Source organism: Macaca fascicularis, chromosome X (genome assembly GCF_037993035.2).
Source record: "Macaca fascicularis isolate 582-1 chromosome X, T2T-MFA8v1.1".
Taxonomy (NCBI): domain Eukaryota; kingdom Metazoa; phylum Chordata; class Mammalia; order Primates; family Cercopithecidae; genus Macaca; species Macaca fascicularis.
In genome coordinates this window covers 48,589,296-48,616,773 of record NC_088395.1, presented here as the reverse complement: position 1 = coordinate 48,616,773, position 27,478 = coordinate 48,589,296, and the positions used below count along the sequence as shown (strand labels likewise).

The 27,478-nt window shown below is 48.6% G+C and overlaps 1 protein-coding gene and 1 pseudogene across 16 annotated transcripts in view; both read left to right on the top strand.

Moving 5' to 3' along the window:
• Positions 1 to 12,434, top strand: part of SLC38A5 (solute carrier family 38 member 5) — a 51,896-nt gene extending 39,462 nt beyond the window's left edge. For 2 of the 16 annotated variants that reach the window (XM_065538665.2, XM_065538664.2), the window contains 16 exons: positions 1,093 to 1,161; positions 2,553 to 2,606; positions 2,693 to 2,768; positions 3,403 to 3,518; positions 3,608 to 3,681; positions 4,158 to 4,250; positions 4,387 to 4,465; positions 7,704 to 7,786; positions 8,378 to 8,436; positions 8,525 to 8,662; positions 8,872 to 8,951; positions 9,582 to 9,682; positions 9,904 to 10,019; positions 10,776 to 10,920; positions 11,013 to 11,116; positions 11,944 to 12,434. In XM_065538665.2, the coding sequence (XP_065394737.1) occupies positions 2,554 to 2,606; positions 2,693 to 2,768; positions 3,403 to 3,518; positions 3,608 to 3,681; positions 4,158 to 4,250; positions 4,387 to 4,465; positions 7,704 to 7,786; positions 8,378 to 8,436; positions 8,525 to 8,662; positions 8,872 to 8,951; positions 9,582 to 9,682; positions 9,904 to 10,019; positions 10,776 to 10,920; positions 11,013 to 11,116; positions 11,944 to 12,045 (1,419 nt within the window). In that variant the 5' untranslated portion in view covers positions 1,093 to 1,161; position 2,553 and the 3' untranslated portion in view covers positions 12,046 to 12,434. Of the gene's footprint in view, positions 1 to 264; positions 1,977 to 2,126; positions 2,236 to 2,552; positions 2,607 to 2,692; positions 2,769 to 3,402; positions 3,519 to 3,607; positions 3,682 to 4,157; positions 4,251 to 4,386; positions 5,612 to 7,703; positions 7,787 to 8,086; positions 8,188 to 8,377; positions 8,437 to 8,524; positions 8,663 to 8,871; positions 8,952 to 9,581; positions 9,683 to 9,903; positions 10,020 to 10,775; positions 10,921 to 11,012; positions 11,257 to 11,579 lie in introns of those variants that run through there. The other 14 variants (XM_005593475.5, XM_074029989.1, XM_074029986.1 and 11 more) reach the window with 14 other exon arrangements.
• A 1,937-nt stretch (positions 12,435 to 14,371) lies between these two features.
• LOC102124830 (ornithine aminotransferase, mitochondrial-like) lies at positions 14,372 to 25,028 on the top strand (annotated as a pseudogene).
• Positions 25,029 to 27,478: the final 2,450 nt, after the last annotated feature.

Here is a 27,478-nt window from a genome sequence, read left to right as displayed (position 1 = left end):
GCCTCTTGTCCACCTGGGCTTCAAGCAGCCCAGTCGAGGTGGGCCCAGACCCCAAGTCCACCCTGCCTGACATCCTGTAGCAGACATGTGCCTTGCCTGGGACAGGCATGCCTGTCATATGCCTGGAGGGGAATGAACAGACGGACTCCCATAGAAGACAGACGGACAGACAGATAGTGGGACTTCTCAGGGCTTGGACAAGCCCCACCCCACGCTTGGGGTGGGGTCCAGGACTACAGTGCCCGCCCAGTTTGCAGGCAGTGTGAGTTCACAGTCCACATTCCCCACCCAGCCACGAATGCCCTCCCTGCCTCCCTCTGGGGGCCTCCAAGATCTAGGGTCCTCTCGTGACTAGGCTGTCTGCCTGAGGTCTGCCTGGAATAGCCTGGCTACTATCCCTGCACCTGTTCTGCTGCTGTCTCCAGGCCTCTCTGCCTGAATCTGCCTCTCTCTGCCTATTTTCTTCTCTGCCTCAACCACTCCCTCTGTCCCTTTGTCTCTCTGAGCTGGTGTGTCTGGTCCTACCCTCTGTTTGGGGAGCTGTCTGGCTCTGTCCCCCACCTCTTTGCCAGTCTGTGTCTCCTGTCTATGACTGAGCCCGACTGCCTGTTGCCTTTCTGCAGGGTTTCCACGAGCCTATCCCTACCCACCTGTCTGTTTCTGAGTGTGCCTGTGCGTCCCTTTCTCTCTGTCTCTGCCTGTCTACCAAGATCCCCTAGCATCCCCTCCTCCCACCCATCTGTCTTTCTGTTCCTTCTGTGGTCTGTCTGTTCCTCTGCTGTTTCTCATGGCTGCTTTCTTTGTAACTTCGTTTCTCCTACTCTCTGTCTCCTCTCTGCACCTTTTTCTGCCATCCATCCCATCTTGCTGTCCGTCTGCTCTGTGAGTCCATCCCCTCTGTCTGCCTGTCACTCTCTCTAGCTGTGGGTCTACACCCGCAATCTTTCAGGCCATTCCCCGCCCCCACCAACACACAAACAAACCTCTGTCTCCCTCCAAGTGGGTCCAGATAGGGGGCGCCCCTTCTCCACCTCTTCCCCCGCCCAGGGCCAGAAGGAGGGAAACGAAATTAAAATTAACATTTCTTCTCAGAAAAAAAAAAAAAGTACCGCCCAGAGCAGGAGTCTGAGTTGCGGCCACTTCAGGAGCTGAGAGGAGCAGGTAGGTGAGGAGGAAGCGTGGGCTGCGGGGATGGTGTTCCTGGGGGCCTGAGATATGAGTAGGGGTCCTGGGAAGGGGCTTGGGGTTCCTTGGAGACATTTTAGCACTAGTGGAGAATGGAATGGCGTGACTGTGGGGGGGTCCTTTTGGTACCTTGATCCCAGGAAGTGAATTCAGGTGTGGGTGGGAGGCTCCGGAGGGCGCTGGTGGCGGGGGATGGGACTCCTTGAGACCCCTCCGTGTCCCAGGAACAGGATTCAGGACTTGGGAAAAGGATTTCCTGAGCCAGTTTGAGCTCTAATGGGGACCTTGAATGGGGATTTCTGAGATACCTCCTTCCCAAGGAGTAAGCGCGGGAGGGGGCTGGGGTTTCTTCAGAGACGCTCTACCCACAAGACAGGGACTCCAGGCTCGGGTGGGAATTGCAGAGACACCCCCACCCCAGGAAACTCATTAGGCCACAAGAGGGGGTCTTTAATGGTCTCAGAGACTGCTTTTCCTCCGGAGGGGAAATGAGGGCTCGGGCCAGGTTCCTGAGACACCCCACACCCCACACCCAGGAAGTTTCTCAAGTCTGGAAGTGTCTCCAAATTGACTTCTGTCAGAAGACGAGTGTTTAAGACTTGCTAGGGGTTCTGGAAAATACCTCTAGGCCCTAGAATCAGGGTTAAATGGGAGTCCCTGGGTCATTTCTGTCCCTGGGAAGGGGCTCGGTTCGGGGACTTGTCTTTGGCTTCTAGTGAAGATATTCAGAGTCTGCAGCGTCTGGGGCAGGGGTCTCCGAGTCTGTCCCCCACCCTCAGCTCACTCAACAGGTTGCATCAGCTCTGGGCTCGGGCTTGGGGGCCCAGGCGGGAAGGAGGGGGGTGAGGGCATTAGGAGGGGTGGGGCAGCCAGGCCGACACGTGTCCCTGCAAGGAGTGAGCCGCCTGGCCACGCAGTGAGGGTGGAGGGAGGGGGGGGGTGCGGGGGACCGGGGAATGAAAGACACAGATGGCAAGAGAGACAGCGTGAGTCTGGGGTCTGGGAGGAGAGGCTATCCCTTCTCCACGTGGTCGGCTCATCTGCGCTGGGGTCCGGCTGTCTCTGTTGCTTTCTCTCTCTCTCTCCCCAACTATTTCTCTCTCACTGGCTCTTTCTCTGTGTCTCTCTGAGTAACTAACTAACTGTTGGCTTCTCTCCTCTGATTCTTTTTCTTCTCTCTCTCTCATCTCTTTCTCTGTCAGCCTGCCTCCATTTCTGTCCCTGTCTGTTCCTGCTCCCCTGTCTCATCTCTTTCTCCGTCTTTCTGTCGGTCTCTATGGGACTCCCCTCCCCCTTCCTTAGCTCCCCTCACTTTGAAGCACCCTCGTTCTGTCTCTGATCCCCCCACCCCATTTCTCTGCCCACAGGATGGAACTGCAGGATGCAAAGATGAATGGAGCCCTCCCTTCGGATGCTGTGGAGTGAGTCAGGGGTCCAAGGAGGTGGGCTCGGGGATCGGGGGTCAGGGTTACCCTCTTATTGGCCCCTATTTCCCTGCCCTATCCAGCTACAGGCAGGAACGTGAGGGCTTCCTGCCCAGTCGTGGTCCTGCTCCTGGGAGCAAGCCGGTCCAGTTCATGGATGTGAGTGGCCCCACAGGATCTGTCCCGGTGGCACATTCCCCAGCTAATCTCCTCCCGCACTGCTCCCTCTTCCCCACTCCTCCTCCTCCCTGCTGTTCCCCTGCCCAGCTATCTCCCCACCACAGCTACGCACTCCTCGGTCGCTCCCCTCTCCAGATACTCCTCTTCCCCAGATATGCCCTTTCCAGCTCTCTCCCTGGCTTTGCTTCTCCCCACCCACGCTTGGGCCCAGTGGCTGCCCTCCCTATCTGCTCCCCTCCCGACCTGCCTTTCTCCTCCAGCTGTTCTTCCTCCTCCAGCACTCCCCATCCTCAGCCGATCCCCACCCGCAGTGTCTCCCCTCCCCAGCTGTTTTACCTCTGGTGGCTGCTTCACCCTCCCCTGGTCCTCTCCACTTCCAGCTGCTCCCTCCAAAATTTGTCCTTCTAGTTTCCCCCTTCCTAGCTCTCCCCTTCGCAGCTTCTTCCGTCTTCAACTCTTCTTCCCTGCTAGCCTCTTCCCTCCTCCGATGGTCTCTCCTTGGCTTCTCTCCACCCCGCTTGCTTCTTCTTCAGTCTTTCCCTGGCCCTGGCATTAGTCTCCTTACCCGGTGCCCCCTCCCAATGTGTGCCCGGGCTTTGCTCCTTGCATGCAGTTCGAGGGGAAGACATCATTTGGAATGTCAGTGTTCAACCTCAGCAATGCCATCATGGGCAGCGGCATCCTGGGGCTGGCCTATGCCATGGCCCACACAGGAGTCATCTTCTTCCTGTGAGTCCATAGGTGGCCTTCGGGGCCAGGGGTGTTGCAGGGCAGGTGGGAGGCCCGGGACCAGGTCTGAGCTGTGCCACCTGCCGCAGGGCCCTGTTGCTGTGCATTGCGCTTCTGTCGTCCTACTCCATCCACCTCCTGCTGACCTGTGCTGGTATTGTAGGTGAGACCCAGAGCCTGGATCCCAGTCCCCACTCCACCCCTTTGGACCCCAGACTCTGGACCCACATCCAGAGCTCAGCATAGACCTTGAACCCCAAACCTCAGACCCAACTCCCTGAATGCAGACCCCAGATCCCGGACCCAGCACCCCAGAATCCACCTCCAGACCACTACACTCTACCTCTAACCCCCACCCCTCAGTCCCCAGTTCCCCAGCTCCCACCATGGTCTCAGTCTATAGTCTGGCTCCAAGACCCCTACTCTCACCTCCAGCCCTCATCCTTTTCCCTGGCCTCAGATCCCACCTCCCAGACTCTGCCCCCAAACTCAACCCCAACTGCTTAACCCCCACCTTCAGCCTCCGTCAGTCAAAGCCTGTTCCCCCAAGCTCCAACTTCCCAGCTCCCGGGCCCTCTGGCCTGCACCCCTGGCCTGGCCTCTTGGACCTTCAACCCTGTTCCTGCCTTCCCCCGCTAGGCATCCGAGCCTATGAGCAGCTGGGACAGAGGGCATTCGGGCCTGCGGGGAAGGTAGTGGTGGCCGCAGTCATCTGTCTGCACAATGTTGGGGGTGAGGACTCTGGGAGGTGGGGGTCAGCTTGGGGGGAGAGGGCGGAGTGAGGTGGGCTTCCCCAGGCTGGGCTGGGGAAGACAGGGTGGGGGCATGAAGAGAATCTTTCTGCTTACACCTCCCCCACCCGCACCAGCCATGTCCAGTTACCTGTTCATCATCAAATCTGAGCTCCCCCTGGTTATCGGCACCTTCCTGTACATGGACCCCGAGGGGTGAGTGAGCAACACCCCTTGGCTGGCCAGCAGCTCCTTGACTCTGCCTGCGAGGCCCGGTCGGTATCTTCAGCGCTGTTTGTGCAGCTGACTTCCAGGTGTTCCAGTTTGAGACTGCTGGGCAGGTCACTTGGGTCAGCATGATTCCTCTGCGTGACTGTTGCTTTGACCACAGGAGCCCAGTCGACCGTGTGCTGATTTTGTGACTTATTCTGGCTGCTTCTGGCTGGAGGCTGACTCTTTACGTCCGGTTTACTCTGCTGCTGACCATGTGTGTGTGAATGTACATAGCCAATGGACTCAGACTCTGCCTGTGGGTTTGACTCTGTCTGCCGGCCTGGCTGATTCTCTCTTGGGCTGGCTTTGTGATTGACTACAGCTGTGTCCCGTATACTGTGATTCCAACCATATGTGTCTGACCTTCGATCACTGTGACTTCCCCTGTCCAGCTGATTGTTTGAGCTTGATTCTAGGTTCATCTGGCTGAATCTGTCTAGCTGTAAGCGTACGATCGCTGACTCCAGCAGTGTGTCTGTGTGCATGTAGTACGCTGTGGTACCAACTATGTATGACTCACTCTGACTGTATGTGTCGAGCCAACTCCATCTCTGTGTTTGATTTGGTGGCTGTTCTGGTAAATTCTCTCTGGTGTGTGTGTGTGTGTGTGTGTGTGTGTGTGTGTGTGTGATCCCTGACTGTGACTATGTGTCCTCTGTATTATGGTTGCAACCATATATGCTGGACTGTTCTGATTATGCATCTGGCTGCCTGTGTGTGAGTCTGGATCCGCTGTGATGGCTCGGTATGTGTGGGGGGCATGTGCACGATGGGACTCCAGCAGGGCTAGTGTGTATGTACAGGGTGTTGCAGTGCTTGTGCTCCAGCTGCACATGTGGAGCTGCCTCTGTGTGTTTCATGAACAGCTCTGTGTGTCCAGTGGCTAACTCTGCCTCTGGTCCCATGGGCTTTGCATGGTGTGTAGATGTCTCTGGTTTTGTCAGTCTGACTCTGGTCTGTATGACCTTTTTTTTTTTTTTTGGATGGAGTCTCACTCTGTCGCTCAGGTTGGAGTGCAGTGGCATGATCTCAGCTCACCATAACCTCTGCCTCCCAGGTTCAAGCGATTCTCCTTCCTCAGCCTCCTGAGTAAGTGGGATTACAGGCATGCACCACCATGCTTGGCTAATTTTTAAATTTTATTTTTTGAGACAAAGTCTTACTCTGTTGCCCAGGCTGGAGTGCAGTGGTGCCATCTCGGCTCACTGCAACCTCCGTCTCCCAGGTTCAAGTGATCCTTCTGCCTCATCCCCCATGCCCGGCTAATTTTTGTATTTTTAGTAGAGATGGGGTTTCACCATGTTGGCCAGGCTGGTCTTGAACTCCTGACCTCAGGTGATCCGCTCGCCTTGGTCTCCCAAAGTGCTGGGATTACTGGCGTGAGCCACCACACATGGCCAGTCTGACAGTTTTAACCGAGTGCTTGATTTTTACTCTCTGTGTGTATCATTTTAGATTTTTGGTTTGATTCTGAGAATACTAGATAGCTGACTGTGTGACCAGAGATGTCTCATTATTATAGTTAGCTCCCATTGGTTTATTTCTGTGTAACTGTGTATGAGATAGAAAGAGACCGTGTGAATGTCTAGAACACAGGCATTCAATCAAGTTGTTTTGAATGCATGAGCAGTTGTTCAGCTGATTCTGTCTTAACTGACTGTCTTGCCTGGTCACCTTCCTCCAATATCTGTACAGATCCCACCTTTTCTCAGAGCTTGGTTCCAACAGTGTGGCCAGCTGGATGATTTCGTTTCTATTTCAGTCTTTCTTTGACTGTGCGGCCAAGTCAGTCCACAGGCATACTTTTAGGCATCCAACAAACCTTGAGCTGTTCAAACAAGCATGCATGTGTGTTTCTGACTTTTTGATGGACTCTGCATCATGGCTTGTCTACTGGATCATCAGACTGTTGATGGATCATCAGACCTGTCAGACATACCACGATCGTGACTCACTCTCTTTGTGTCTGGCACCTTGTGTTGGACTGATTTTCTCTTTCTTTCTTTCCTTTCTTCCTTCCCTCCCTCCCTCCTTTCCTTTCTTTCTTTCTTTCTTTCTTTCTTTCTTTCTTTCTTTCTTTCTTTCTTTCTTTCTTTCTTTCTTTCTTTCTTTCTTTCTTTTCTTTCTTTCTTTTCTTTCTTTCCTTCCTTCCTTCCTTTTTTTCTTTCTTTCTTTCTTTCTTTCTTTCTTTCTTTCTTTCTTTCTTTCTTTCTTTCTTTCTTTCTTTCTTTCTTTTTCTTTCTCTCTCTCTCTCTCTCCCTCCCCTCCCTCCCTTCCTTCCTTCCTTCCTTCCTTCCTTCCTTCCTTCCTTTCTTCCTTTCTTCCTTCCTTCTTCCTTCCTTCCTTCCTTCTTTCTTTTCTTTCTTTCTTTGCTTCTTTTTTTTTTTTTTTTTCTTCAGGGTCTTGATCTGTCACCCAGGCTGGAGTGCAATGTCGCAACCTTGGCTCACTGCAACTTCTGCCTTCTGGGTTCAAGTGAATCTCCTGCTTCAGCCTCTTGAGTAGTTGGGATTACAGGCATGTGCCACCATACCCGGCTATTTATTTATTTATTTTGAGATGGAGTCTCACTCTGTCATCAGGCTGGAGTGCAGTGTCGCGATCTCAGCTCACTGCAAGCTCCGCCTCCCAGGTTCACGCCATTCTCCTGCCTCAACTTCCTGAGTAGCTGGGACTACAGGTGCTCCTCACCATACCCGGCTAATTTTTTTTGTATTTTTAGTAGAGACAGGGTTTCACCATGTTGGCCAGGCTGGTCTCGAACTCCTGACCTCAGGTGTTCCGTGTGCCTCAGACTCCCAAAGTGCTGGGATTACAGGCATGAGCCACTGCACCTGGCCTGGACTGATTTTTACATTGAGTCTGACTGATTTGGGGTGTTTGACCATCTGGTTGTGCATCCACTTGCGAAATCTGATGGCAAGTTTTGTTCAGCTGTGTATGTGTTAGCTGTGTCCCACCAACAGTATCTGACAATCTCATAATCAGCCTGACTATTTTTGTCAACCCTGTTGTGCCGTTTGTCACTGTAACCACCTGAATGACTTCTCATAGCTGAGGCTGTCAGCTTAACTCTCCTGACTTAGGGCAGAAAGCTGCCTGTTCAACTGTCTTCTGTGAGTGTCGGCCTGACAGTTTCCTTTGACTGGCGGCTAGGCACTGTGTCTTCCTGTCTCTCTAGGGACTGGTTCTTGAAGGGAAACCTCCTCATCATCATCGTCAGTGTGTTAATCATCCTGCCCCTGGCCCTCATGAAACACTTGGGTAAGAGGCTCCCTGGGTTGGCCATTGGGTAGTAGGGTTAGACAGAAGAAGCCAGACTGAGAAAACCCCTATTCATTTTCAAGGGCTGCAGAACACCAGGAGAGCTTATTTGATGTGGGCTTGAACAGATTAGCAGGAGTTTGCTATGGAGGGGAGGTTTTTCTGGGTGGAAGTAGAAGCTTATGCAAAGGCAACTGGGGTGGGCAGACCTTGAAGGCCAGACTGGGTGTTTGTAGTTCACTGTACGGGGTTCCATTGATTTTTTTTTTTTTTGAGACTGAGTCTCGCTCTGTCACCCAGGCTGGAGTGGTGCAATGGCGTGGTCTCGGCTCACTGCAACCTCTGCCTCCCGGGTTCAAGCGATTCTCCTGCCTCAGCCTCCCGAGTAGCTGGGACTACAGGTGCGTGCCACCACACCTGGCTAATTTTTGTATTTTTAGTAGAGATGGGGCTTTGCCATGTTGGCCAGGCTGGTCTCGAACTCCTGACCTCAGGTGATCCACCCACCTAGGCCTCCCAAAGTGCTGGGATTACAGGTGTGAGCCACCACGCCTGGCTGATTTCTGAGACTCTGTATTTTGCCCCTCTTAGGCTACCTGGGGTACACCAGTGGTCTCTCACTGACCTGCATGCTGTTTTTCCTGGTTTCGGTGAGTCACAGAGAAGCGGGGAGAGAGTTTGGGACATTGGGACATAGCCTCCCCCATGACCTGGCTTCCCCGATGCCCCCATCCTCAGGTCATCTACAAGAAGTTCCAGCTTGGCTGTGCTATAGGCCGCAATGAAACAGCAATGGAGAGTGAAGCTCCCGTGGGACTCCACAACCAAGGGCTCAACAGCAGCTGTGAGGCCCAGATGTTCACAGTTGACTCACAGGTGTGTGTGCAGGCATGTAGGAGATTGCAACACACTCAGGCCCTCTGGTTCTGTCACACGGTGCATCCTGTTCAGAGTGGAGCTGGATATTGGACACTGGGGGCTTCTGTGTGTCTGATATGGAGGGCAATTACAGGGCGGGAGGGGGATGGGAAGAAGGGGATGGACCCCTGTGGGCTCTAATCCCATGTACTCGGGCATTCCCCTAGATGTCCTACACAGTGCCCATTATGGCTTTTGCTTTTGTCTGCCACCCTGAGGTGCTGCCCATCTATACGGAGCTCTGCCGGTGAGTGGGCAGGCAAGTGGGCCTGCATGATGGGCCAGCAAGTGGGGCGGTAACCGGAATGTCTGACGCTCCCTACAGCAGTCCTGGGACTGTCACTTGGTGGAAGCTAGGTTGTGCCATGGGAGGGGTTTGGGGTGGTCAGGAAGTCTTGGGGGATTCAGGCTAGTGACGGTTTGCTGATCGGGGCTTAAGTATTCTCCTATTTTAATATCCAGCACAAATGTGGATGGACAGAGTCAGGAAGCAGAGATCAGATGATCAGATGGAGGGGGTGATATGCATGGCTGGTGGTATGGGGATGGGGAGGTACGGACAGACAGGCGGAGGCAGGGATGATATGATGGGAGATGTGTGGATGATCAGACAGAGGGACAGCATGGATGGTCAGATGGAAGAGGCAGTGGCAGTCAGATGCAGGGGAGAGGGAGATGGTCACATGGGGGGGAGATATGGATGGTCAGAGAGGGGGTTTTGGCTAGTCACAGGGGAGGCAGAGACGGGTGTCCCCATGTGTGCCAGCTGAATGTCAGTCTGGGAGAAGGGGACTCTGGAGGGCGGAGGCTGGCTTTGAGGGACCTGGGGCAAGTCCCAGGGTCTGGGCATGACAGTTCCATGACCTCTACACCTCAGGCCCTCCAAGCTCAGGATGCAGGCCGTGGCCAACGTGTCCATTGGGGCCATGTTCTGCATGTATGGGCTCACGGCAACCTTTGGATACCTCACCTTCTACAGTGAGTGGGGCTGCGGCTAGGGCTGGGGGGAGGGGGAAGGCCTGGGGCGGGAGCCTCTGAGCTCTTTCCTTCTGTGACCACGGACCTGTCAGTTTCCAAACAGAAGGTGTGCCTCACTTATGTGGATTTTGTCACTGTGCATGTATGTATGGGTTTCTGGGGCATTGGTCCTGGTGCTGTCTCCACATCCTGCATCCCGTACCCCCTGTCTCATGGTCCAGGCAACGTGGAGGCAGAGATGCTGCACATGTACAGCCAGAAGGACCCTCTCATCCTCTGTGTGCGCCTGGCCGTGCTGCTCGCGGTGACCCTCACTGTGCCAGTCGTGCTGTTCCCGGTGCGTGGGGCCCATGGCTCAGAGGGACATGGAGGGATGGGTATAGGGTGTAGGCATGGATGTGTGGGTCGAGGCTGGAGACAGGAGTGGATGGATGGATGAAGGAGGCAAGGATGGACAGATAGAAAAGGGCAGCATTTTCAGATGGACAGAGATGGCAAAAATCGATAGAAGTGGGAAGGACATAGATAGCAGGAGAGAGAGGGTCAGGGGACAGGGTAGTCAGTCAGAGGGAGGAGGCACAGATGGATGGCTAGAAAGAAGAAGGAGTCAGGAAGGGTCAGTTGGAGGGTAGAAACCAGGATGGACAGAAAAAGGGTGGAGGCTGAAGTGATGGGATGTAGGAGGGTCAAGGCTCCGAGATGGGGAGGCGGAACTAATTAGACAGAGGAGGGAGGTAGAGGTCAGGTGGAGAGAGGCAGGTCACACAGGGTGGAAGGACCGGTGGATGGTCAGACAGAAGGAGAGGCGAAGATGGTCAGCTAGAGGAGGAGGCAAGGATTTCAGACAGTGGGTGCGGGTGCCGATGGGTGTTCAGACAGAAGGAAGAGATGTGGATTGTCAGAGGATGGAGGCAGGAAGCCCATTCAGAACATGGAGACACAGATGATGGGTTAGGCAGGGTGAAGCCATGGATAGTCAGAGGGAGGGGAAATCAGGGATCTCAGACAGAGGGTGGAGCTAAAGACAGATGATCACGTGGAAGGGGGGCAGCACTAGGGTCCTGACTTCTGTCCCACCCTACTCTGGCCACAGATCCGCCGGGCCCTGCAGCAGCTGCTTTTCCCAGGCAAGGCCTTCAGCTGGCCGCGACATGTGGCCATAGCTCTGATCCTGCTTGTTTTGGTCAATGTCCTTGTCATCTGTGTGCCAACCATCCAGGATATCTTTGGAGTTATCGGTCAGTAAACCTCACCCCAGTCCCATATCCCATCTAATGTGGGCCTTGTCCCCAAGTCAGGTTGACTCCTGTCCCTCCTTCTTGTCCTCCAGGGTCCACCTCAGCCCCCAGCCTCATCTTCATCCTCCCCAGCATCTTCTACCTCCGCATTGTACCCTCTGAGGTGGAGCCTTTCTTATCCTGGCCCAAGATCCAGGTAAGCATTCCAGGGCAGAGCTAGGGAGAGAGGGAGCACTCCAAGGAGGGAGTGCTCACTCCAGGATGGTTGGAGGTGAAAGGGACATGCATAGGAGGGGGCTGGGAGAGCATATGAAAGAATGGTCTGGAAGAATGAAGGTGATTGTCGGCCGGGCGCAGTGGCTCAAGCCTGTAATCCCAGCACTTTGGGAGGCCGAGACGGGCGGATCACGAGGTCAGGAGATCGAGACCATCCTGGTTAACACGGTGAAACCCCGTCTCTACTAAAAAATACAAAAAACTAGCCGGGCGAGGTGGCGGGCGCCTGTAGTCCCAGCTACTCGGGAGGCTGAGGCAGGAGAATGGCGTGAACCCGGGAGGCGGAGCTTGCAGTGAGCTGAGATCCGGCCACTGCACTCCAGCCTGGGTGACAGAGCGAGACTCCGTCTCAAAAAAAAAAAAAAAAAAAAAAAAAAAAAAAGGTGATTGTCTTAGGAAGGGGCAGAGGAGACAGAGCACCAGCAGGGTCCAGGAAGACAGGGAGCACTCAAACAGGGGCTGGCATAGAGGGAGCATTCTCCAGACAGATGGAAGGAGCACTATTGGGAAGAGAGCTGGAAGCACCTTCAAGAAGGAGGATGGAGGAACGTACTCTCTATGGGTCCTGGGAAGGTGGAAGGAGGACTCGCAGAAAGGGGCTGGCTGTAAGGAAGGAGAGGGCACACAGAGGAGGGTCAGGAATGGATGAAGCACTCTCTGAAGGAGGTGGAAGACTTGAGGAATATTCTCAGAAGGCAATTGGGTGAGGAGTCCCAACCAGCCCCATCTTGTCTCTCTGGCCCGCAGGCCCTGTGCTTTGGAGTCCTGGGAGTCCTCTTCATGGCCGTCAGTCTAGGCTTTATGTTTGCCAACTGGGCCACAGGCCAGAGCCGCCTGTCTGGACACTGATCAGGCCCTGCTGGCCCAGGTCCCTGTGCGAATGCACATGGAGGGGTCGGGGCCGCTCCCTAGGGTCCCTCCTGCCCAGCATGTGGAGGCGGCTGGTTCCCATGAACATGGTTGTCAGAGGCGGGGGACAGCAGAGGCTGCAGACTGGCCCACTTCCCTCCTCCCCAGGGATGCCAAACTTGGATCATGGCCCTAATCCCATCCCCAACCCCATGGGAGGAGGAGGAGGAGGAGGAGGAGGAGAAGGAGGAGAAGGTGGCGGAGGAGGAGGAGGGCAGGTCCTGGCGGAGCCTTTGCCCAGCCCAGTCCTCTCTGCCTCCTCCTGGCTGAAGCTGTTTGTCAGGATTACCCTCGGGCTAAAGAGGAAAAATAAAGATGTTGAGCTACCACTCTGGACTCAGCCTTCTGATCTTTCTCTGAGTCTTGCTGGGGGAGCCTGCCGGAGTCCAGGCTGGAGCAAACTGAAGCCCTACGAGTGGGACTGTGCCTGCTCATGCGTTCACTCACTTCACTCTTTCAGTAACTTGCTACTCAACTTAATATTTCACTCACTTGGCCAGGAGCAGTGACTCACACCTGTAATTCCAGCACTTTGGGAGGTTGAGGCCGGTGGATCACCTGAAATCACGAGTTTGAGATCAGCCTGGCCACCATGGCAAACCCCATCTCTACTAAAAAATGCTAAAATTAACTGGTTGTGGTGGCGCATGCTGTAGTCCCAGCTACTTGGGAGGCTGAGACAGGAGAATCACTTGAACTCGGGAGGCGAAGGTTGCAGTGAGCTGAGATCGTGTCACTGTACTCCAGCCTAGGCAACAGAGTGAGACTGCATCTCACACACACAAAAAAAGACTTCACACATTCACTCAGTAAATATCTACTGAAAGCCTACTGGGTGCCAGGCACTATTGTAGGTGCTGGGGATATAGCAGTGAACCAAGCAGACAGTAGTGCCCTGGAGTTGATGTTCTGACACATGAGTGGGCAAATCCATCCTGCTGCCTATTTTGGTATGGCCCTTGAACTAAGACTGGCTTTCATATTTCTAAATGATTGAAAAAAGGTGGACCCAGCACAGTGGCTCATGCCTGTGCAGTACTTTGGGAGGTTGAGGCAGGAGGATCATTTGAGACCAGCCTGGGCAACACAGCAAGACCCCATCTCTACAAAAAATATTAAAAGAAATAGCCGGGTGTGGTAGTGCACGCCTACAGTCCCAGCTACTTGGGAGACTGAGGTGGGAGGATCTCTTGAGCCCGGGAGATTGAGGTTGAGGCTGTAGTGAGCCATGATCACACCACTGCACTCTAGCCTGAGTGATAGAGTGAGACCCTGTCTCAAAAAGAAAAGGGGCTGGGTGTGGTGGCTCATGCCTGTAATCCTAGCACTTTGGGTGGCTGAGGCAGGTAGATCACCTGAGGTCAGGAGTTCTAGACCGGCCTGGCCAACATGGTGAAACCCCGTTTCTGTTAAAACTACAAAAATCAGCCAGGCATGGTGGTACGCGCCTGTAATCTCAGCTACTCAGGAGGCTGAGGCAGGAGAATCGCTTGAGCTCAGGAATCAGAGTTTGCAGTGAGCCGAGATCTCACCACTGCACTCCAATCTGTCTCAAAAAAAGAAAAGAAAATGAAAAAATATTATTAAAAGAAATAATATTCTGTGACACTTGGAAATTATATGAAATTCAAATTTCAGTGTCTAAATAATTTACATATCAATTTCAGTGTCTGTAAATTATTTACATATCATTTACAGTGTCTTCTTCATTTACATATTGTTTGTGGCTTTCTCGTGCAGAGCTGAGGATTTGCAACAGAGACCATATGGCCTGCAAAGCCTGAGCTATTGACTCTCTGGTCCTTTTCAGAAAATGTTAGCTGACCTCTGACCTAACAAAGAGAAGAAAAGAGAAATAATTCCTCATAAAGATGAGTGCAATGAAGAAAATGAGCGATGTGAGAGTGGTGTGGGGAGGTGATGGGTGAGGAGGCGTTCAGTGAGACCTTGCTGAAGAGGGGACAATGAGTTTGGTCCTAGGTTGGCTGAAAGGAGCAAGCCTCACGGTTATTTTGGCAAAGGGTGTTCCAGGCAGAGGGAGCAACAGGTGCAAGGACCGCGAGGTAGGAACGAGTATGGCTGGTCCAAGCAAGAGCAAGGAGAAGCCAGCATGAGTATGTGAGTGCCATTTTCACCACAGCCTTGTCAACAGCCTGAGCAATGAAACAGATTTTTGTCAACCTCACAGAAAAAATGGTATTGCCATTACAATTCACGTGTGTGTGTGTGTGTGTGTGTGTGTGTGTGTGTATTTCTAATTCTTTAATTTTTAATTTTTAACTTTTTTTGAGACAGGGTCTTCCTCTGTCACCCAGGCTGGAGTGCAGTGGTGCCATCACAGCTCACTGAAGCTTCAGCCTCCCAGGCTCAAGCTATCCTCCTGCCTCAGCCTTCTGAGTAGCTGGGACTACAGGCATGTGCCACTGTGCCTGGATAACTTTAAAATTTTCAGTAGAAATGGGATCTCTCTCTGTTACCTCGGCTGGTCTCAAACTCTTGGGCTCAAGTGATCCTCCCACCTTGGCCTCCCAAAGTGCTCGGATTACAGGCAAGAGCCATATTTATGAAAGAAGGTTTTTTTTTTTTTTTTTTTTTTTTTTTTTTTTTTTTTTTTTTTGAGACAGGGTGTCACGCAGCCCGGAGTGCAGTAGCAAGATCACGGCTCACTGCAACGTCAACTTCCCGGGTTCAAGTGATTCTCTTACCTCAGCCTCCCGAGTAGCTGGGACCACAGGCATATGCCACCACACCCGGCTTATTTTATTTTATTTTATTTTATTTTTTAGACGAAGTCTTGCTCTTGTCTCCCAGGCTGGAGTGCAACGGCGCGATCTCGGGTCAGTGCAACCTCTGCCCCCCAGGTTCAAGTGATTCTCCTGTCTCATCCTCCCGAGTAGCTGGGCCTACAGGTGCGTGCCACCACACCTGGCTAACTTTTTGTATTTTTAGTAGAAACAGGGTTTCACCATGTTAGCCAGGATGGTCTCAATCTCCTGACCTCGTGATCTGCCTCGGCCTCCCAAAGTGCTAGGATTGCAGGTGTGAGGCACCGCGCCCAGCCTGAAGGAAGCTTTTAGATGTTTGAGAGACATTTGCTTATCTTCCCAGATAATTTTTATGCATTTGTGAGCTACTACACATATATATTATTTCCCCACTTCTATTTACAAATAGGGCAGTTGACTGTAGTTGATTAATACTATACGCTCCTTGTTTCACTGTTCTTTATCCCTTACTGCCACTAAACTTAAGCTCAATAAGCCATTCTTTTTGATAATAACAGTAACCTGAAATTCCAGCACCGGGCCTTAAAAATGCAAGTCTTGGCTGGGCATGATGACTCATGCTTGTAATCCCAGCACTTTGGGAGGCCAAGGCAAGAGGATGACTTGAGGCCAGGAATTTGAGACCAACCTGGGCAACAAAATGAGATCCTGTCCCTACATTTTTTTTTTTAATTAGCTGGGCATGGTGGTGTGCACCTGCAGTCTCAGCTACTCAGGGAGGCTGAGGTGGGAGAATTGCTTGAACTCAGGAGTTCAAGGCTGCAGTGAGCTGGATTGGATCACTGCACTCCAGCCTGGGCAACAGAGTGAGACCTTGTCTTAAAATGCAAAACACGGCCGGGCGCGGTGGCTCAAGCCTGTAATCCCAGCACTTTGGGAGGCCGAGACGGGCGGATCACGAGGTCAGGAGATCGAGACCATCCTGGCTAACACGGTGAAACCCCGTCTCTACTAAAAAATACAAAAAAACTAGCCGGGCGCGGTGGCGGGCGCCTGTAGTCCCAACTACTCGGGAGGCTGAGGCAGGAGAACGGTGTGAACCCGGGAGGCGGAGCTTGCAGTGAGCTGAGATCCGGCCACTGCACTCCAGCCTGGGCGGCAGAGCGAGACTCTGTCTCAAAAAAAAAAAAAAAAAAAATGCAAAACAAAACAAAAAACAAAACAAAACAAAAGAAAACCAGCAACCTCATACCCATTCATAGTAACTCCCCACTCCACCCAGCCTTCGGGAACCATGAATCTACTTTCTGTTCCTATGGGTTTGCTTATTCTTGGCATTCATACAAGTGGAATCATACACTGTGGCCTTTTGTGTCTGGCTTCTTTCATTTAGCATATTTTCAAGGTTTATGCATGTCACAGTATGTATCCGTACTTCATTAAATCTTCTGATCCATGAAAAATGGGCTACCTTTCCATTTATTTAGGTCTTTAATTTCCTTCAGCAATGTTTTGTAGTTTTCAGTGCAGAAGTCTTACACTTCCTTGGGATGCAAGTCCTACTTAGGGGATTTTAGTAGTCTTTTAGTGCTGCTGTGACAGCATACTTCAGACTGGGTAATTTGTATAGAACAGACATTTATTTTCTCACAGTCCTGGAGGCTGGAAAGTCCAAGATCAAGGCACCAGCATCTGATCAGGGCTTTTTGCTACATTCTCATATGGCAGAAGGCAGAAGGACATGAGAGAAGCAACTCCCACCATCTCATTTATAAGGACACCTAATCTCATTTATGAGGGAGAACCCCTCATAGCCTAGTCACTTCTTAAAGACCCTATCTTTTAGTACTGCCACATTGACAACACCTGAATTTTGGAAGGGACACATTCAAACCATACTAGCGATTAAAAACAACATCTTAATTTTTAGCGATCTAGTTCAGATTAATACCAACTTAATTTCTATACAAAACATTGCTCTTATATAGCTTTGTCCACTCCCTTTACTGCCACTAAACTTAAGCTCAACAAGTCATTCTTTCTGATAATAATGGTAACCTGAAATTCCAGCACCTGGCCTTAAAACTGCAAATCTTGGCTGGCATGATGACTCATGTCTGTAATCTCGGCACTTTGGGAGGCTAAGGAAGGAGGATGCCTTGAGGCCAGGAATTTGAGACCAACCTGGGCAACAAAGTGAGATCCTGTCCCTACATAATATTTATTTATTTATTTATCTATTTATTTAGAGACAGAGTCTTGCTTTGTTGCTCAGGCTGGAGTGCAATGGTGCGATCTTGGCTCACTGCAACCTCTGCCTCCCAGGTTCAAGCGATTTTCCTGTTTCAGCCTCCCGAGTAGCTGGGACTACAGGCATGTGCCACCATGCCCAGCTAATTTTTATATTTTTAGTAGAGACAGGGTTTCACCATGTTGGCCAGGCTGATCTCAAACTCCTGACCTCAGGTGATCCGCCTGCCTTGGCCTCCCAAAGTGCTGAGAGTACAGGTGTGAGCTCCCGCGCCCGGCCCCATTTTTTTTTTTTTTTTTAAATTAGTTGGGCATGGTGGTTTGCATCTGCAGTCCCAGCTACTCAGGGAGGCTGAGGTGGGAGAATTGCTTGAACCTAGGAGTTCAGGGCTGCAGTGAGCTGTGATTGCACTGCTGTACTCCAGCCTGGGCAACAGAGTGAGACCTTGTCTAGAAAAAAAAGCAAGTCTTCTTATTTAACAGAAAGCACCCCAAAAAGAGATGAGGGCGATGTCCCTACTCCTCGCACCAGCAGAAGATGAATTTTTCATTTTGGTTATTACACTTTTAAACTCCAGAAATTTCTATTTGGTTCGTTTTTTATATTTCTATGTCTGTACTGATATTCTCTATTTGGTGAGATATTGTTTCTATACTTTAGTTCTTTAGACATAGTTTCTTTGAGGTTTTTGGACATATTTTAAATAGCTCATTTAAAGTCTTTTTATTAGAAAACCCAGCATCTGGCTGGGCGTGGTGGCTCACACCTGTGATCCCAGCACTTTGGGAGGCCAAGGCGGGTGGATCACTTGAGGTCAGGAGTTCAAGACCAGCCTGGCCAATATGGTGAAACCCTGTCTCTACTAAAAATACAAAAATTAGCCAGGTGTGGTAGTGGGTGCATGTAGTCCCAGCTACTTGGGAGGCTGAGGCAGGAGAATTGCTTGAGTCCGGGAGGCAGAGATGGCAGTGAGCCGAGATCGCACCACTGCACCCCAGCCTGGGTGACAGAGCGAAACTCTGTCTCAAAAGAAAAAAAAAAAAAGTAATAAAACATTAAGAGAAAACAGGAAAACCCAACATCTGGGCTTTCTCAGGGACGGTTTCTATAGATGGTCTTTTTTCTTTATTCTGTGGATGGGTCATATTTTCTTCTTTTTTTGCACGTGTCATAATTTTTTATTGAAAACTGGACATTTCAAATAATACAATGTGGCAACTCTGGAAACCAGATTCTGTCCCCTCCCTAGGGTTTCTTGTTGCTGTTTTGTTTGTTTGTTTTTAATGTTTGTTTAGGCTGAGCTTGGTGGCTCATGCCTGTAATCCCAGAACTTTGGGAGGCCAAGGCAGGAGGATCATTTGAGCCTAGGAGTTTGAGACCAGCTGGGGCAACATAGTGAGACCCCATCTCTAAAAAAAAATAAATTAGCTTGGTGTGGTGCACATGCCTATAGTCCCAGCTACTCATGAGGCTGATGCCGGAGGATTGCTTGAGCCTGGGAGATCAAGGCTGCAGTGAGCCATGTTAATGCCACTGTACTCCAGCCTGAGAGACAGAGCAAGACCCTGTCTCAAAACACAAGTTTGTTTAGTTTTTTCCTGAACAAATTCTGTAGTCTCTATTCCTTGTCCTCTGTGGCCATTGAAGTCGCTTGGTTAGCTTAGTGGCCACTAATGATTGAATAGAGATTTCTTTATGCCTGGAACCAGTATGTCTCCCAGTCTTTGCCAAGGGGATCTGTGTGTGTGTTGGGACATACCTTCTGCACTCAGCCTGGCGGTTTACAATGTTGCCTTATCTTTCTCTTCCTGCTTGCTCAGAGCCTCAAGAGGTCTGTCAGAGGTGAGAGCTTAAAGCCTACTTAGGTCTTCTGTGGGCATTTGCCTAGCTGCAGCCCAGGGCATATGTGTGTGGCCTTCTAGATTCCGAGGCATATGTTGGAGTTATTCAAGCCCCAATAGATACCCCATTTTCCAGCCTTTCTTTCTTTTCTTTTCTTTTTTTTTTTTTGAGATGGAGTCTCGCTCTGTCACCAGGCTGGAGTGCAGTGATGCGATCTCGGCTCACTGCAACCTCAGCCTCCAAGGTTCAAGCAATTCTCCTGCCTCAGCCTCCTGAGTAGCTAGGATTACAGGTGCACACCACCATGCCTAGCTAATTTTTGTATTTTTAGTAGAGACTGGGTGTCTAGTAGAGACCATGTTGGCCAGGATGGTCTCGATCTCTTGACCTCGTGATCCACCTGCCTCAGCCTCCCAAAGTGCTGGGATTACAGGCATGAGCCACTGCGCCTGGCCTCCAACCTTTCCTTTTAAGCTTGTTGGTTGATGTATTGTTTTCCCCAACTGCTATTCACTACCCCAGGTTGTAGTGTCAGTTTGAGTGAAGTCAAGTGAAGACAAGCCTTTCAAGTGGGTTCTTCCAGGGAACCACCAGATAAGTCAAAACAAACAACTGTAATTCTTTGTGAAAGGTCCATTCTTTTCTCTCCGGTACTGGTACCTGTACTGGGAATGCAGATCATTATCTTCAGGGCTACCACCAAGCTGGGAGCAGGAGATGGGGCGAGGGTAAGTTAAAATACCACAAAGCTTACAGTTCTTACGGAGATTCAGCTGGTTTTTCTCCCTTCCTTCCTTCCTCCCTCCCTCCCTCCTTCCTTTTTCTTTCTTTTTCTTTTTTTCTTTGACAGTCTTGCTCTGTTGCCCAGGCTGGAGTGCAGTGGTGCCATCTCAGCTCACTGCAACCTCCACTTCCCGGGTTCAAGCTATTCTCGTGTCAGCCTCCTGAGTAGTGGAGATTACAGACGCGTGCCACCACGCCTAGCTAATTTTTGTATTTTTAGTAGAGACGGGGTTTCACCATGTTGGCCAGGCTGGTCTCGAACTCCTGACCTCAGGTGATCCGCCTGCCTCGGCCTTCTGAAGTGCTGGATTACAGGCGTGAACCACTCAGCTGGTTTTTCTTGATTAAACATTCCTCTGCTTGTTACAAGCTTTCGGTTAGTTTCCACAGTTCTGAAAAAGTTGATTCTGACAGTTTTTGCCAGTTTTTTCACTGATTTTTATAGAGGCATAGATTTTTGGAGTTCTCTATTCCACCATTTACTTTGTGTTAGCAACATTAAACATTTTAAACATCATTACTTGACTTTAAAAGGTTTAAATTGGATTGATAACTTTAGTTTTCATTTTCACACGTCCTTTGATTACTTTAATCTCCTTCTCTTTCAATGTTTGTGTTATTGTGGCCTAGAACTTTATTTTTGTTACTTTTTCTTTCTCCACATGGTCTATTGCGGCCTAGTATTTTAGCACCACTTCAAATTTATGATCCTCAAATGCTCCCAATCAGTATTTTTCCAAATGACATCATCTTAATGAACACTGGATTATAATTAAACTACATTAAAGCAACATGCGTTTTAGTAAATAATTCCTTAAATAATAAAGTAATAGGTCTGGGTAAGCTCACATAAGGAGCATTGGTGCTTTTTACCAAAGCTGGAAAATTCTCAGCCATTATCCCTTTGAACATTGTTCTCCATAAATCTTTCTATTCTCCCTTTCTATAATTTGTGTTCAATATATGTGAGCTCTTTTCATTCTATCCTCCATATCTTTATATTTTCCATTTCTTTTTTGTTTTTGTTTTTGACACGGAGTTTCACTCTCGTCCAGGCTGGAGTGCAATGGCGCAATCTCGGCTCACTGCAACCTCCACTTCCTGGGTGCAAGCAATTCTTGTGCCTCAGCCTCCTGAGTAGCTGGGATTACAGGCATGCATCACCATGCCTGGCTAAGTTTTGTGTTTTTAGTAGAGATGGGGTTTCACCATGTTGGTCAGGCTGGTCTGGAACGCCTGACCTCAGGAGATCCACCCGCCTCGGCCTCCCAAAGTGCTGGGATTACAGGCTTGAGCCACCACGCCCGGCCTATTTTCTGTTTCTTTATCTCTAATTGTCTGTTTTCCTCAGAGCTATATTTTAGTTCACTAATTATTTCTTCATTTGTGTCTCATCTGCAGTTTAATACGTTTATTAATTATTTAAATCACCATTTTCACTTCTAGAAGTTGTATTTGGTTATTGTGCAGGTATTCACATAAGCCTCTTGTTTCTCATCCTGATCTTTCATTAAGAAATGTATTTTTAGCTTGGGCAACATAGTAAGACCCCATCTCTAAAAAACAAAATAGCTGGGTATGGTGGCATGTGCCTGTAGTCCTAGCTACTTGGGAGGCTGAGGCAGGAGGATTGCTTGATCCCAGGAGTTCGAGGCTGCAGTGAGCTATAATTGCCCCACTGCACTCCAGCCTGGATGACAAGGTGTCAAAAAAGATTATATGTTTTACCCTTTTTACTTGGGAATAATATAGATTTATGGGAAATTGCAAAAATAGTACAGAGATGTCCCATATACCCTTTACTCAGTTTCCTCTATACTATAGCAGTGTAAAAATACTATAGTACAATATCAAAACCAGGAAATTGACATTGGTACACTAGTGTGTATAGTCCTATGCCTTTTTATCCCATGTGTAGACTCCTGTAACCAACACCATAATCAAGACACAGAACATGGCTGCACTTTGTAGATGTCGCATGTCCCGGGTGGTCCTCAGGCACTGTCAGATTTTGGACTCTCTGAAGATCGTCCCTGGATCTTGGGTTAAAAATCTGTATTCTAGTCTGAACCATGGGAAGAAAAAAATAGTCGATCTGTGGTTTTTCTACTTGAAGGACACAATGTTTTCCAAACTAGCACCTTTGCAGAGGTTTGCTGAACTTAGTGGTGGAGCTCATTCTTCAGTGGCTTCTGCTATATCTGTTGCAACTAAAAAAACAATCCAGACTGTGCGCAGTGGCTCACGCCTGTAATCCCAGCAATTTGGGAGGCCAAGGCGGGCAGATCACCTGAGGTTGGGAGTTCGAGACCAGCCTGGCCAACATGGAGAAACCCCCATCTCTACTAAAAGTGCAAAATTAGCCCAGTACTGTGGTGCATGCCTGTAATCCCAGCTACTTGGGAGGCTGAGGCAGGAGAATTGCTTGAAACCGGGAGGCAGAGGTTGCAGTGAGCCGAGATTGCGCCATTGCACTACAGCCTGGGCAACAAGAGTGAAACTCCGTCTCCAAACAAACAAACAAAAAAACCCCAAAGAAAACAGTCCAAGGACCTCCAACTTCTGATTACATTTTTGAAAGGGAATCTAAGTGTGGTGCACACAATTACCCTCCTTTACCTGTAGCCCTGGAGAGAGGAAAATGTATTTACTTATGGGATATAGAAGGCAGAAAATATTTTGACTTCCTGAGTTCTTACAGTGCTGTCAACCAAGGGCATTGTCACCCCAAGATTGTGAATGCGCTAAGAGTTAAGGGAACAAATTTACCTTAACCTCTAGAGCTTTCTATAATAACGTACTTGGTGAATATGAGGAGTATATTACTAAACTTTTCAACTACCACAAAGTTCTTCCTATGAATACAGGAATGGAAGCTGGAGAGACTGCCTGTAAAGTAGCTCATAGGCGGGACTATACAGTGAAGGACATTCAGAAACACAAAGCAAAGGTTGTTTTAGCAGCTGGAAACTTTTGGGGTAGGACATTGTCTGCTATCTCTAGTTCCACAGACCCGACCAGTTACGATGGTTTTGGACCATTTATGCCGGGATTTGACGTCATTCCCTGCAATGATCTGCCTGCACTGGAGCGTGCTTTTCAGAATCCCAAAGTGGCTGTGTTCATGGTAGAACCAATTCAGGGTGAAGCGAGTGTGTTGCAGATCCAGGTTACCTAATGGGAGTGCGAGAGTTCTGCACCAGGCACCAGATCTATATATTGCTGATGAAATACAGTCAGGATTGGCCAGAACTGGTAGATGGCTGGCTGTTGATCATGAAGATGTCAGACCTGACATAGTCCTCCTTGGAAGGGCCCTTTCTGGGGGCTGATACTCTGTGTCGGTGGTGCTGTGGGACGATGACATAATGCTGACCATTAAGCTAGGGGAATATGGGTCCACATACGGTGGCAATCCACTAGGCTGCCAAGTGGGCATTGCAGTCCTTGAGGTTTTAGAAGAAAACCTTGCTGAAAATGCAGAAAAATGGGTATTATCTTGATAAATGAACCCATGAAGCTACCTTCTAATGTTGTAACTGCCGTAAGAGGAAAATAATTATTTTATTTATTTATTTATTTGAGTCAGAGGTTCACTCTGGTTGCCCAGGATGGAGTGTAATGGCGTGATATCGGCTCACTATAACCTCTGCCTCATGGGTTCAAATGATTCTCCTGCCTCAGCCTCCTGAGTAGCTGGGATTACAGGCACGCGCCACTATGCCTGACTAATTTTTGTATTTTTGGTAGAGATGGGATTTTGCCATGTTGATCAAGCTGGTCTCAAACTCCTGACCTCAGGTGATCCACCTGCCTCTGCCTCCCAAAGTGTTGGGATTACAGGCGTGAGTCATTGTGCCCGGTGAGGAAAAGAATTATTAAACGCTATTGTTATTAAAGAAACCAAAGATTGTGATGCTTGGAAGGTGTGTCTACAACTTCAAGATTATGGACTTCTGGCCAAGCCAACCCATGGTGACATCATCAAGTTTCACCTCTGCTGGGGTCAAGGAGGATGAGATTTGAGAGTACAGTGAAATCATTAACAAGGCCATCTTGTCGTTCTGAGGGTAACAGCTGTTTTCAGTGGTCCCTGGGAGCTGGCTGGAGAGAGGTGGTCTTGTAGAAGCTCTGCTCTTAATGCGGGCACATTCCACTCCCATGTGTCTTCAAAACCGTTTTTTGGAATATATATTTTTTTCCGTTGATACATAATAGAAGAACGTTTATGAACCTGCTGTTTGCTTTGTAATGTAAGAGAATGTAATGGCATCTATACTCAGTAAAAGTGTTTTGATGTGCATGTGTACTTTCTAAGGTGAAACGCATCTATGTATACAGACAGCCTTTAAATCACATCCTTCAGTATACTTTATATATGTTTTCATAATTTCCTTGCTGGTATAAATGTTTTGTATTTGAAAAAGTTATCTCTAGTGTATTACATAAAAGGCTTTACCTTATAAAGTCAAATCATTGTTATCATTGAATTTTAGGAAGAATGAATGGTTAAGCATACATAAAATACTAATATTAAGTAAACGTCATGTTGGCCAACATCAGGATGTATTCTATGGATGTCATTATTTTCAGTTAAGAATTAGTGTTTAAAATTCCTAAATTGTTTGAGTGCTTGATTATAATTTGTAAAAAAAAGTTTAACATTTCTTTGAATTTAAAATAAAGCTTATATTAAAAAAAAAAAAAAAAAAGGATACAGTACATGGCCGGGTGCAGTGGTTCATGCCTGTAGTTCCAGCACTTTGGGAGGCCAAGGTGGGCAGATCACTTGAGGTCAGGAGTTTGAGACCAGCCTGGCCAACATGGAGAAATCCTCTCTCTACTAAAAATGCAAAAATTAGCCAGGCATGGTGGCACGCACTTGTAATCCCAGCTACATGGGAGGCTGAGACAGGAGAATCGCTTGAACCCGAGAGGCAGAGGTTGCAGTGAGCAGAGATCGTGCCACTGCACTCCAGCCTGGGAGACAGAGCAAAACTCTGTCTCAAAAAAGTTACAAACCATTTTCATCACCACAATGTTATCCCTTGTGCTACTCATTTTTAGTAATACCCACTCTCCTCCCATCCACCATCCCTAATCCCTGGCAACCACTAATCTGTTTTTCATTTCTAAAATTTTGTCTTTTCTACAATGCTGTACAAATGAAATCTTACAGTATGTAACGTTTTAGGGGCTTATTTCACTCAGCATAATTCCATGGCGATTCATCCAAAATATTGATATTTGTTTATCAATAGTTCATTGTTGTTGTTGTTGTTGTTGTTGAGACGGAGTCTCACTCGGTTGCCCAGGCTGGAGTGCAGTGTCTAAGCTCACTGCAACTCTTTGCCTCCTGGGTAGATAACATTTTAGGGGCTTATTTCACTCAGCATAATCTCTGGAGATTCATCCAAGACATTAATATTTGTGTATCAAGGCCGGGCATGGCGACTCATGCCTGTAATCCCAGCACTTTGGGAGGCTGAGGTGGGCGGATCACAAGATCAAGAGATTGAGACCATCCTGGCTAACATGGTGAAACCCCGTCTCTACTAAAAACTACAAAAAATTAGCCGGGCATGGTGGCGGGGACCTGTAGTCCCAGCTACTCAGGAGGCTGAGGCAGGAGAATGGTGTGAACCCGGGAGGCAGAGCTTGCAGTGAGCCGAGATGGTGCCACTGCACTCCAGCCTGGGCAACACAGCGAGACTCCGTCTCAAAAAAAAAAAAATTATGTATCAATAGTTCATTCTTATTAGTGAGTAGTAATTCATGGTATGGATGTACCACAGTTTGACCATTCCCTTATTGTTGGACATATTGATTATTTTGAGCTTCTGGCTATTACAAGTAAAGCTGCTATGAACAATTACGTATAAGTTTCTGGATGGGCATAAATTTTAATTTCTCTGAAGTGTCATTGTTGAATTGTGTGCTCATTGCATGTTCAGTTTTATAAGAAACTACTAAACAGTTTTCCAAAGTGGCTGTAAGATTTTACCTTCCCAGCAGCATTTTACAAGATGTCCAATTTCTCTGCATCTTTGTCACCATTTCGTGTTGTCACTATGTTTTTAATTTTAGCTGTTGTAATAAGTGTGTAGTGATACCTCATCATGGTCTTAATTTGCATCTAGTGATGCAAATTAGTGTTGAACATCTTTTCATGTGCTTATTTGCTTATTTCCTCTTCAGTGAAATATATGTTCATATATTTTGATCATTTTCCAATTGGATTATTTATTTGTTTTTTACCTTTGAGTTTTTGTTTGCTTGTTTGTTTTTGAGAGAGCCTCTTGCTCTGTTACCCAGGCTGGAGTGCAGTGGCATGATCTTGGCTCACTCCAATCTCCGCCTCCCAGGTTCAAGCGATTCTCATGCCTCAGCCTCCCACGTAGCTGGGATTACAGGCACGAACCATCATGCCTAATTTTTGTATTTTTAGTAGAGATGGGTTTTTGCCATGTTGCTCAGGCTGGTCTCAAACTCCTGCCCTCAAGAAATCTGCCCTCCATCCACCTCGACCTTTCAAAGTGCTGGGATTACAAGCGTGAGCCATGGCCTACCATTGAGTTTTGAGAGTACTATACATATTCATTATACATTCTGGATGTATATATGATTTGCAAACATATTCTCCCATTCCATACCTTTTTTTTCATCCTTTTAACAGGGTTTCTTGCAGAGTAAAAGTTTTAAATTGGATGAAATCTAATTTATTTTTTTCCTCATGGATTATGCTTTTCGAGCTGTTTACTATGCCCTAGATCTCAGACGTTTCTCCTATGTTTTCTTGTAAAAGTTTTAGTTTTAGTTTTATATTTTAGATTTAAATCTATGGTCCACTTGAGTTTTTTTTTTTTGTATAAAGGTATGAAGATTAGGTCATTTTTAAAATTGGCCTATGGCTCTGCAACTTCTCTAGTACCATTTGTTAAGCAGACAATCCTTCCTTCTCTTTGTCTCTTTGTAAAAAATCAGTGTGGAGATATTTCTAGGTTCTCTATTTTGTTCCAGTGATCTATGTGTCTATTCTCCCAATACTACGCAGTCTTGATTCCTGTAGCTATATAAGAAATATTGAAATATGGTAGAGACATTCCTCCCACCTTATTCTTCTTTTTCAAAAAGTGTCTTAGCTACATATATATTTTTTTGAGATGGAGTCTCACTTGTGTTGCCCAAGCTGGAGTGCAGTGGGGTAATCTCGCCTCACTGCAACCTCTGCCTCCCAGGTTCAAGCGATTCTCCTGCCTCAGCCTCCTGAGTAGCTGGAGTTTCAGTCGTGAGCCACCACACCCAGCTAATTTTTATATTTTTAGTTGAGACATGGTTTCTCCATGTTGGCCAGATTGGTCTTGAGCTCCTGACCTCAAGTGATCTGCCTGTCTCGGCCTCCCAAAGTGCTGGGATTATAGGTGTGAGTCTTAATGGTCTCCATTCGCACACAATGATTTAAAAATAGACTCCCCTCTGCCCTTCCCTTCCCCACAACTGTTTCCCCTCTGCACTGTGCAGTGGTACCTGTGAGAAAGAACTGACGCATTCCCAAATCATCGTCCCCAACCCAGCACCCAGGCCCTTGGTTGGTGAGACCCTTGATGGGCAGTCTCATGCTTCTGTCCAGGGGACTTTCCAACCGTTGCTCCCCTGCATGGAGACTAAGTGGACTCTTCTATTCCCTGTCCATCACAGGGTCTACCATGCACCCATCTTCCTCATTCCTCCACGTTCCCCAGATGATGATTTCATCTATGTCTCCTCCCAC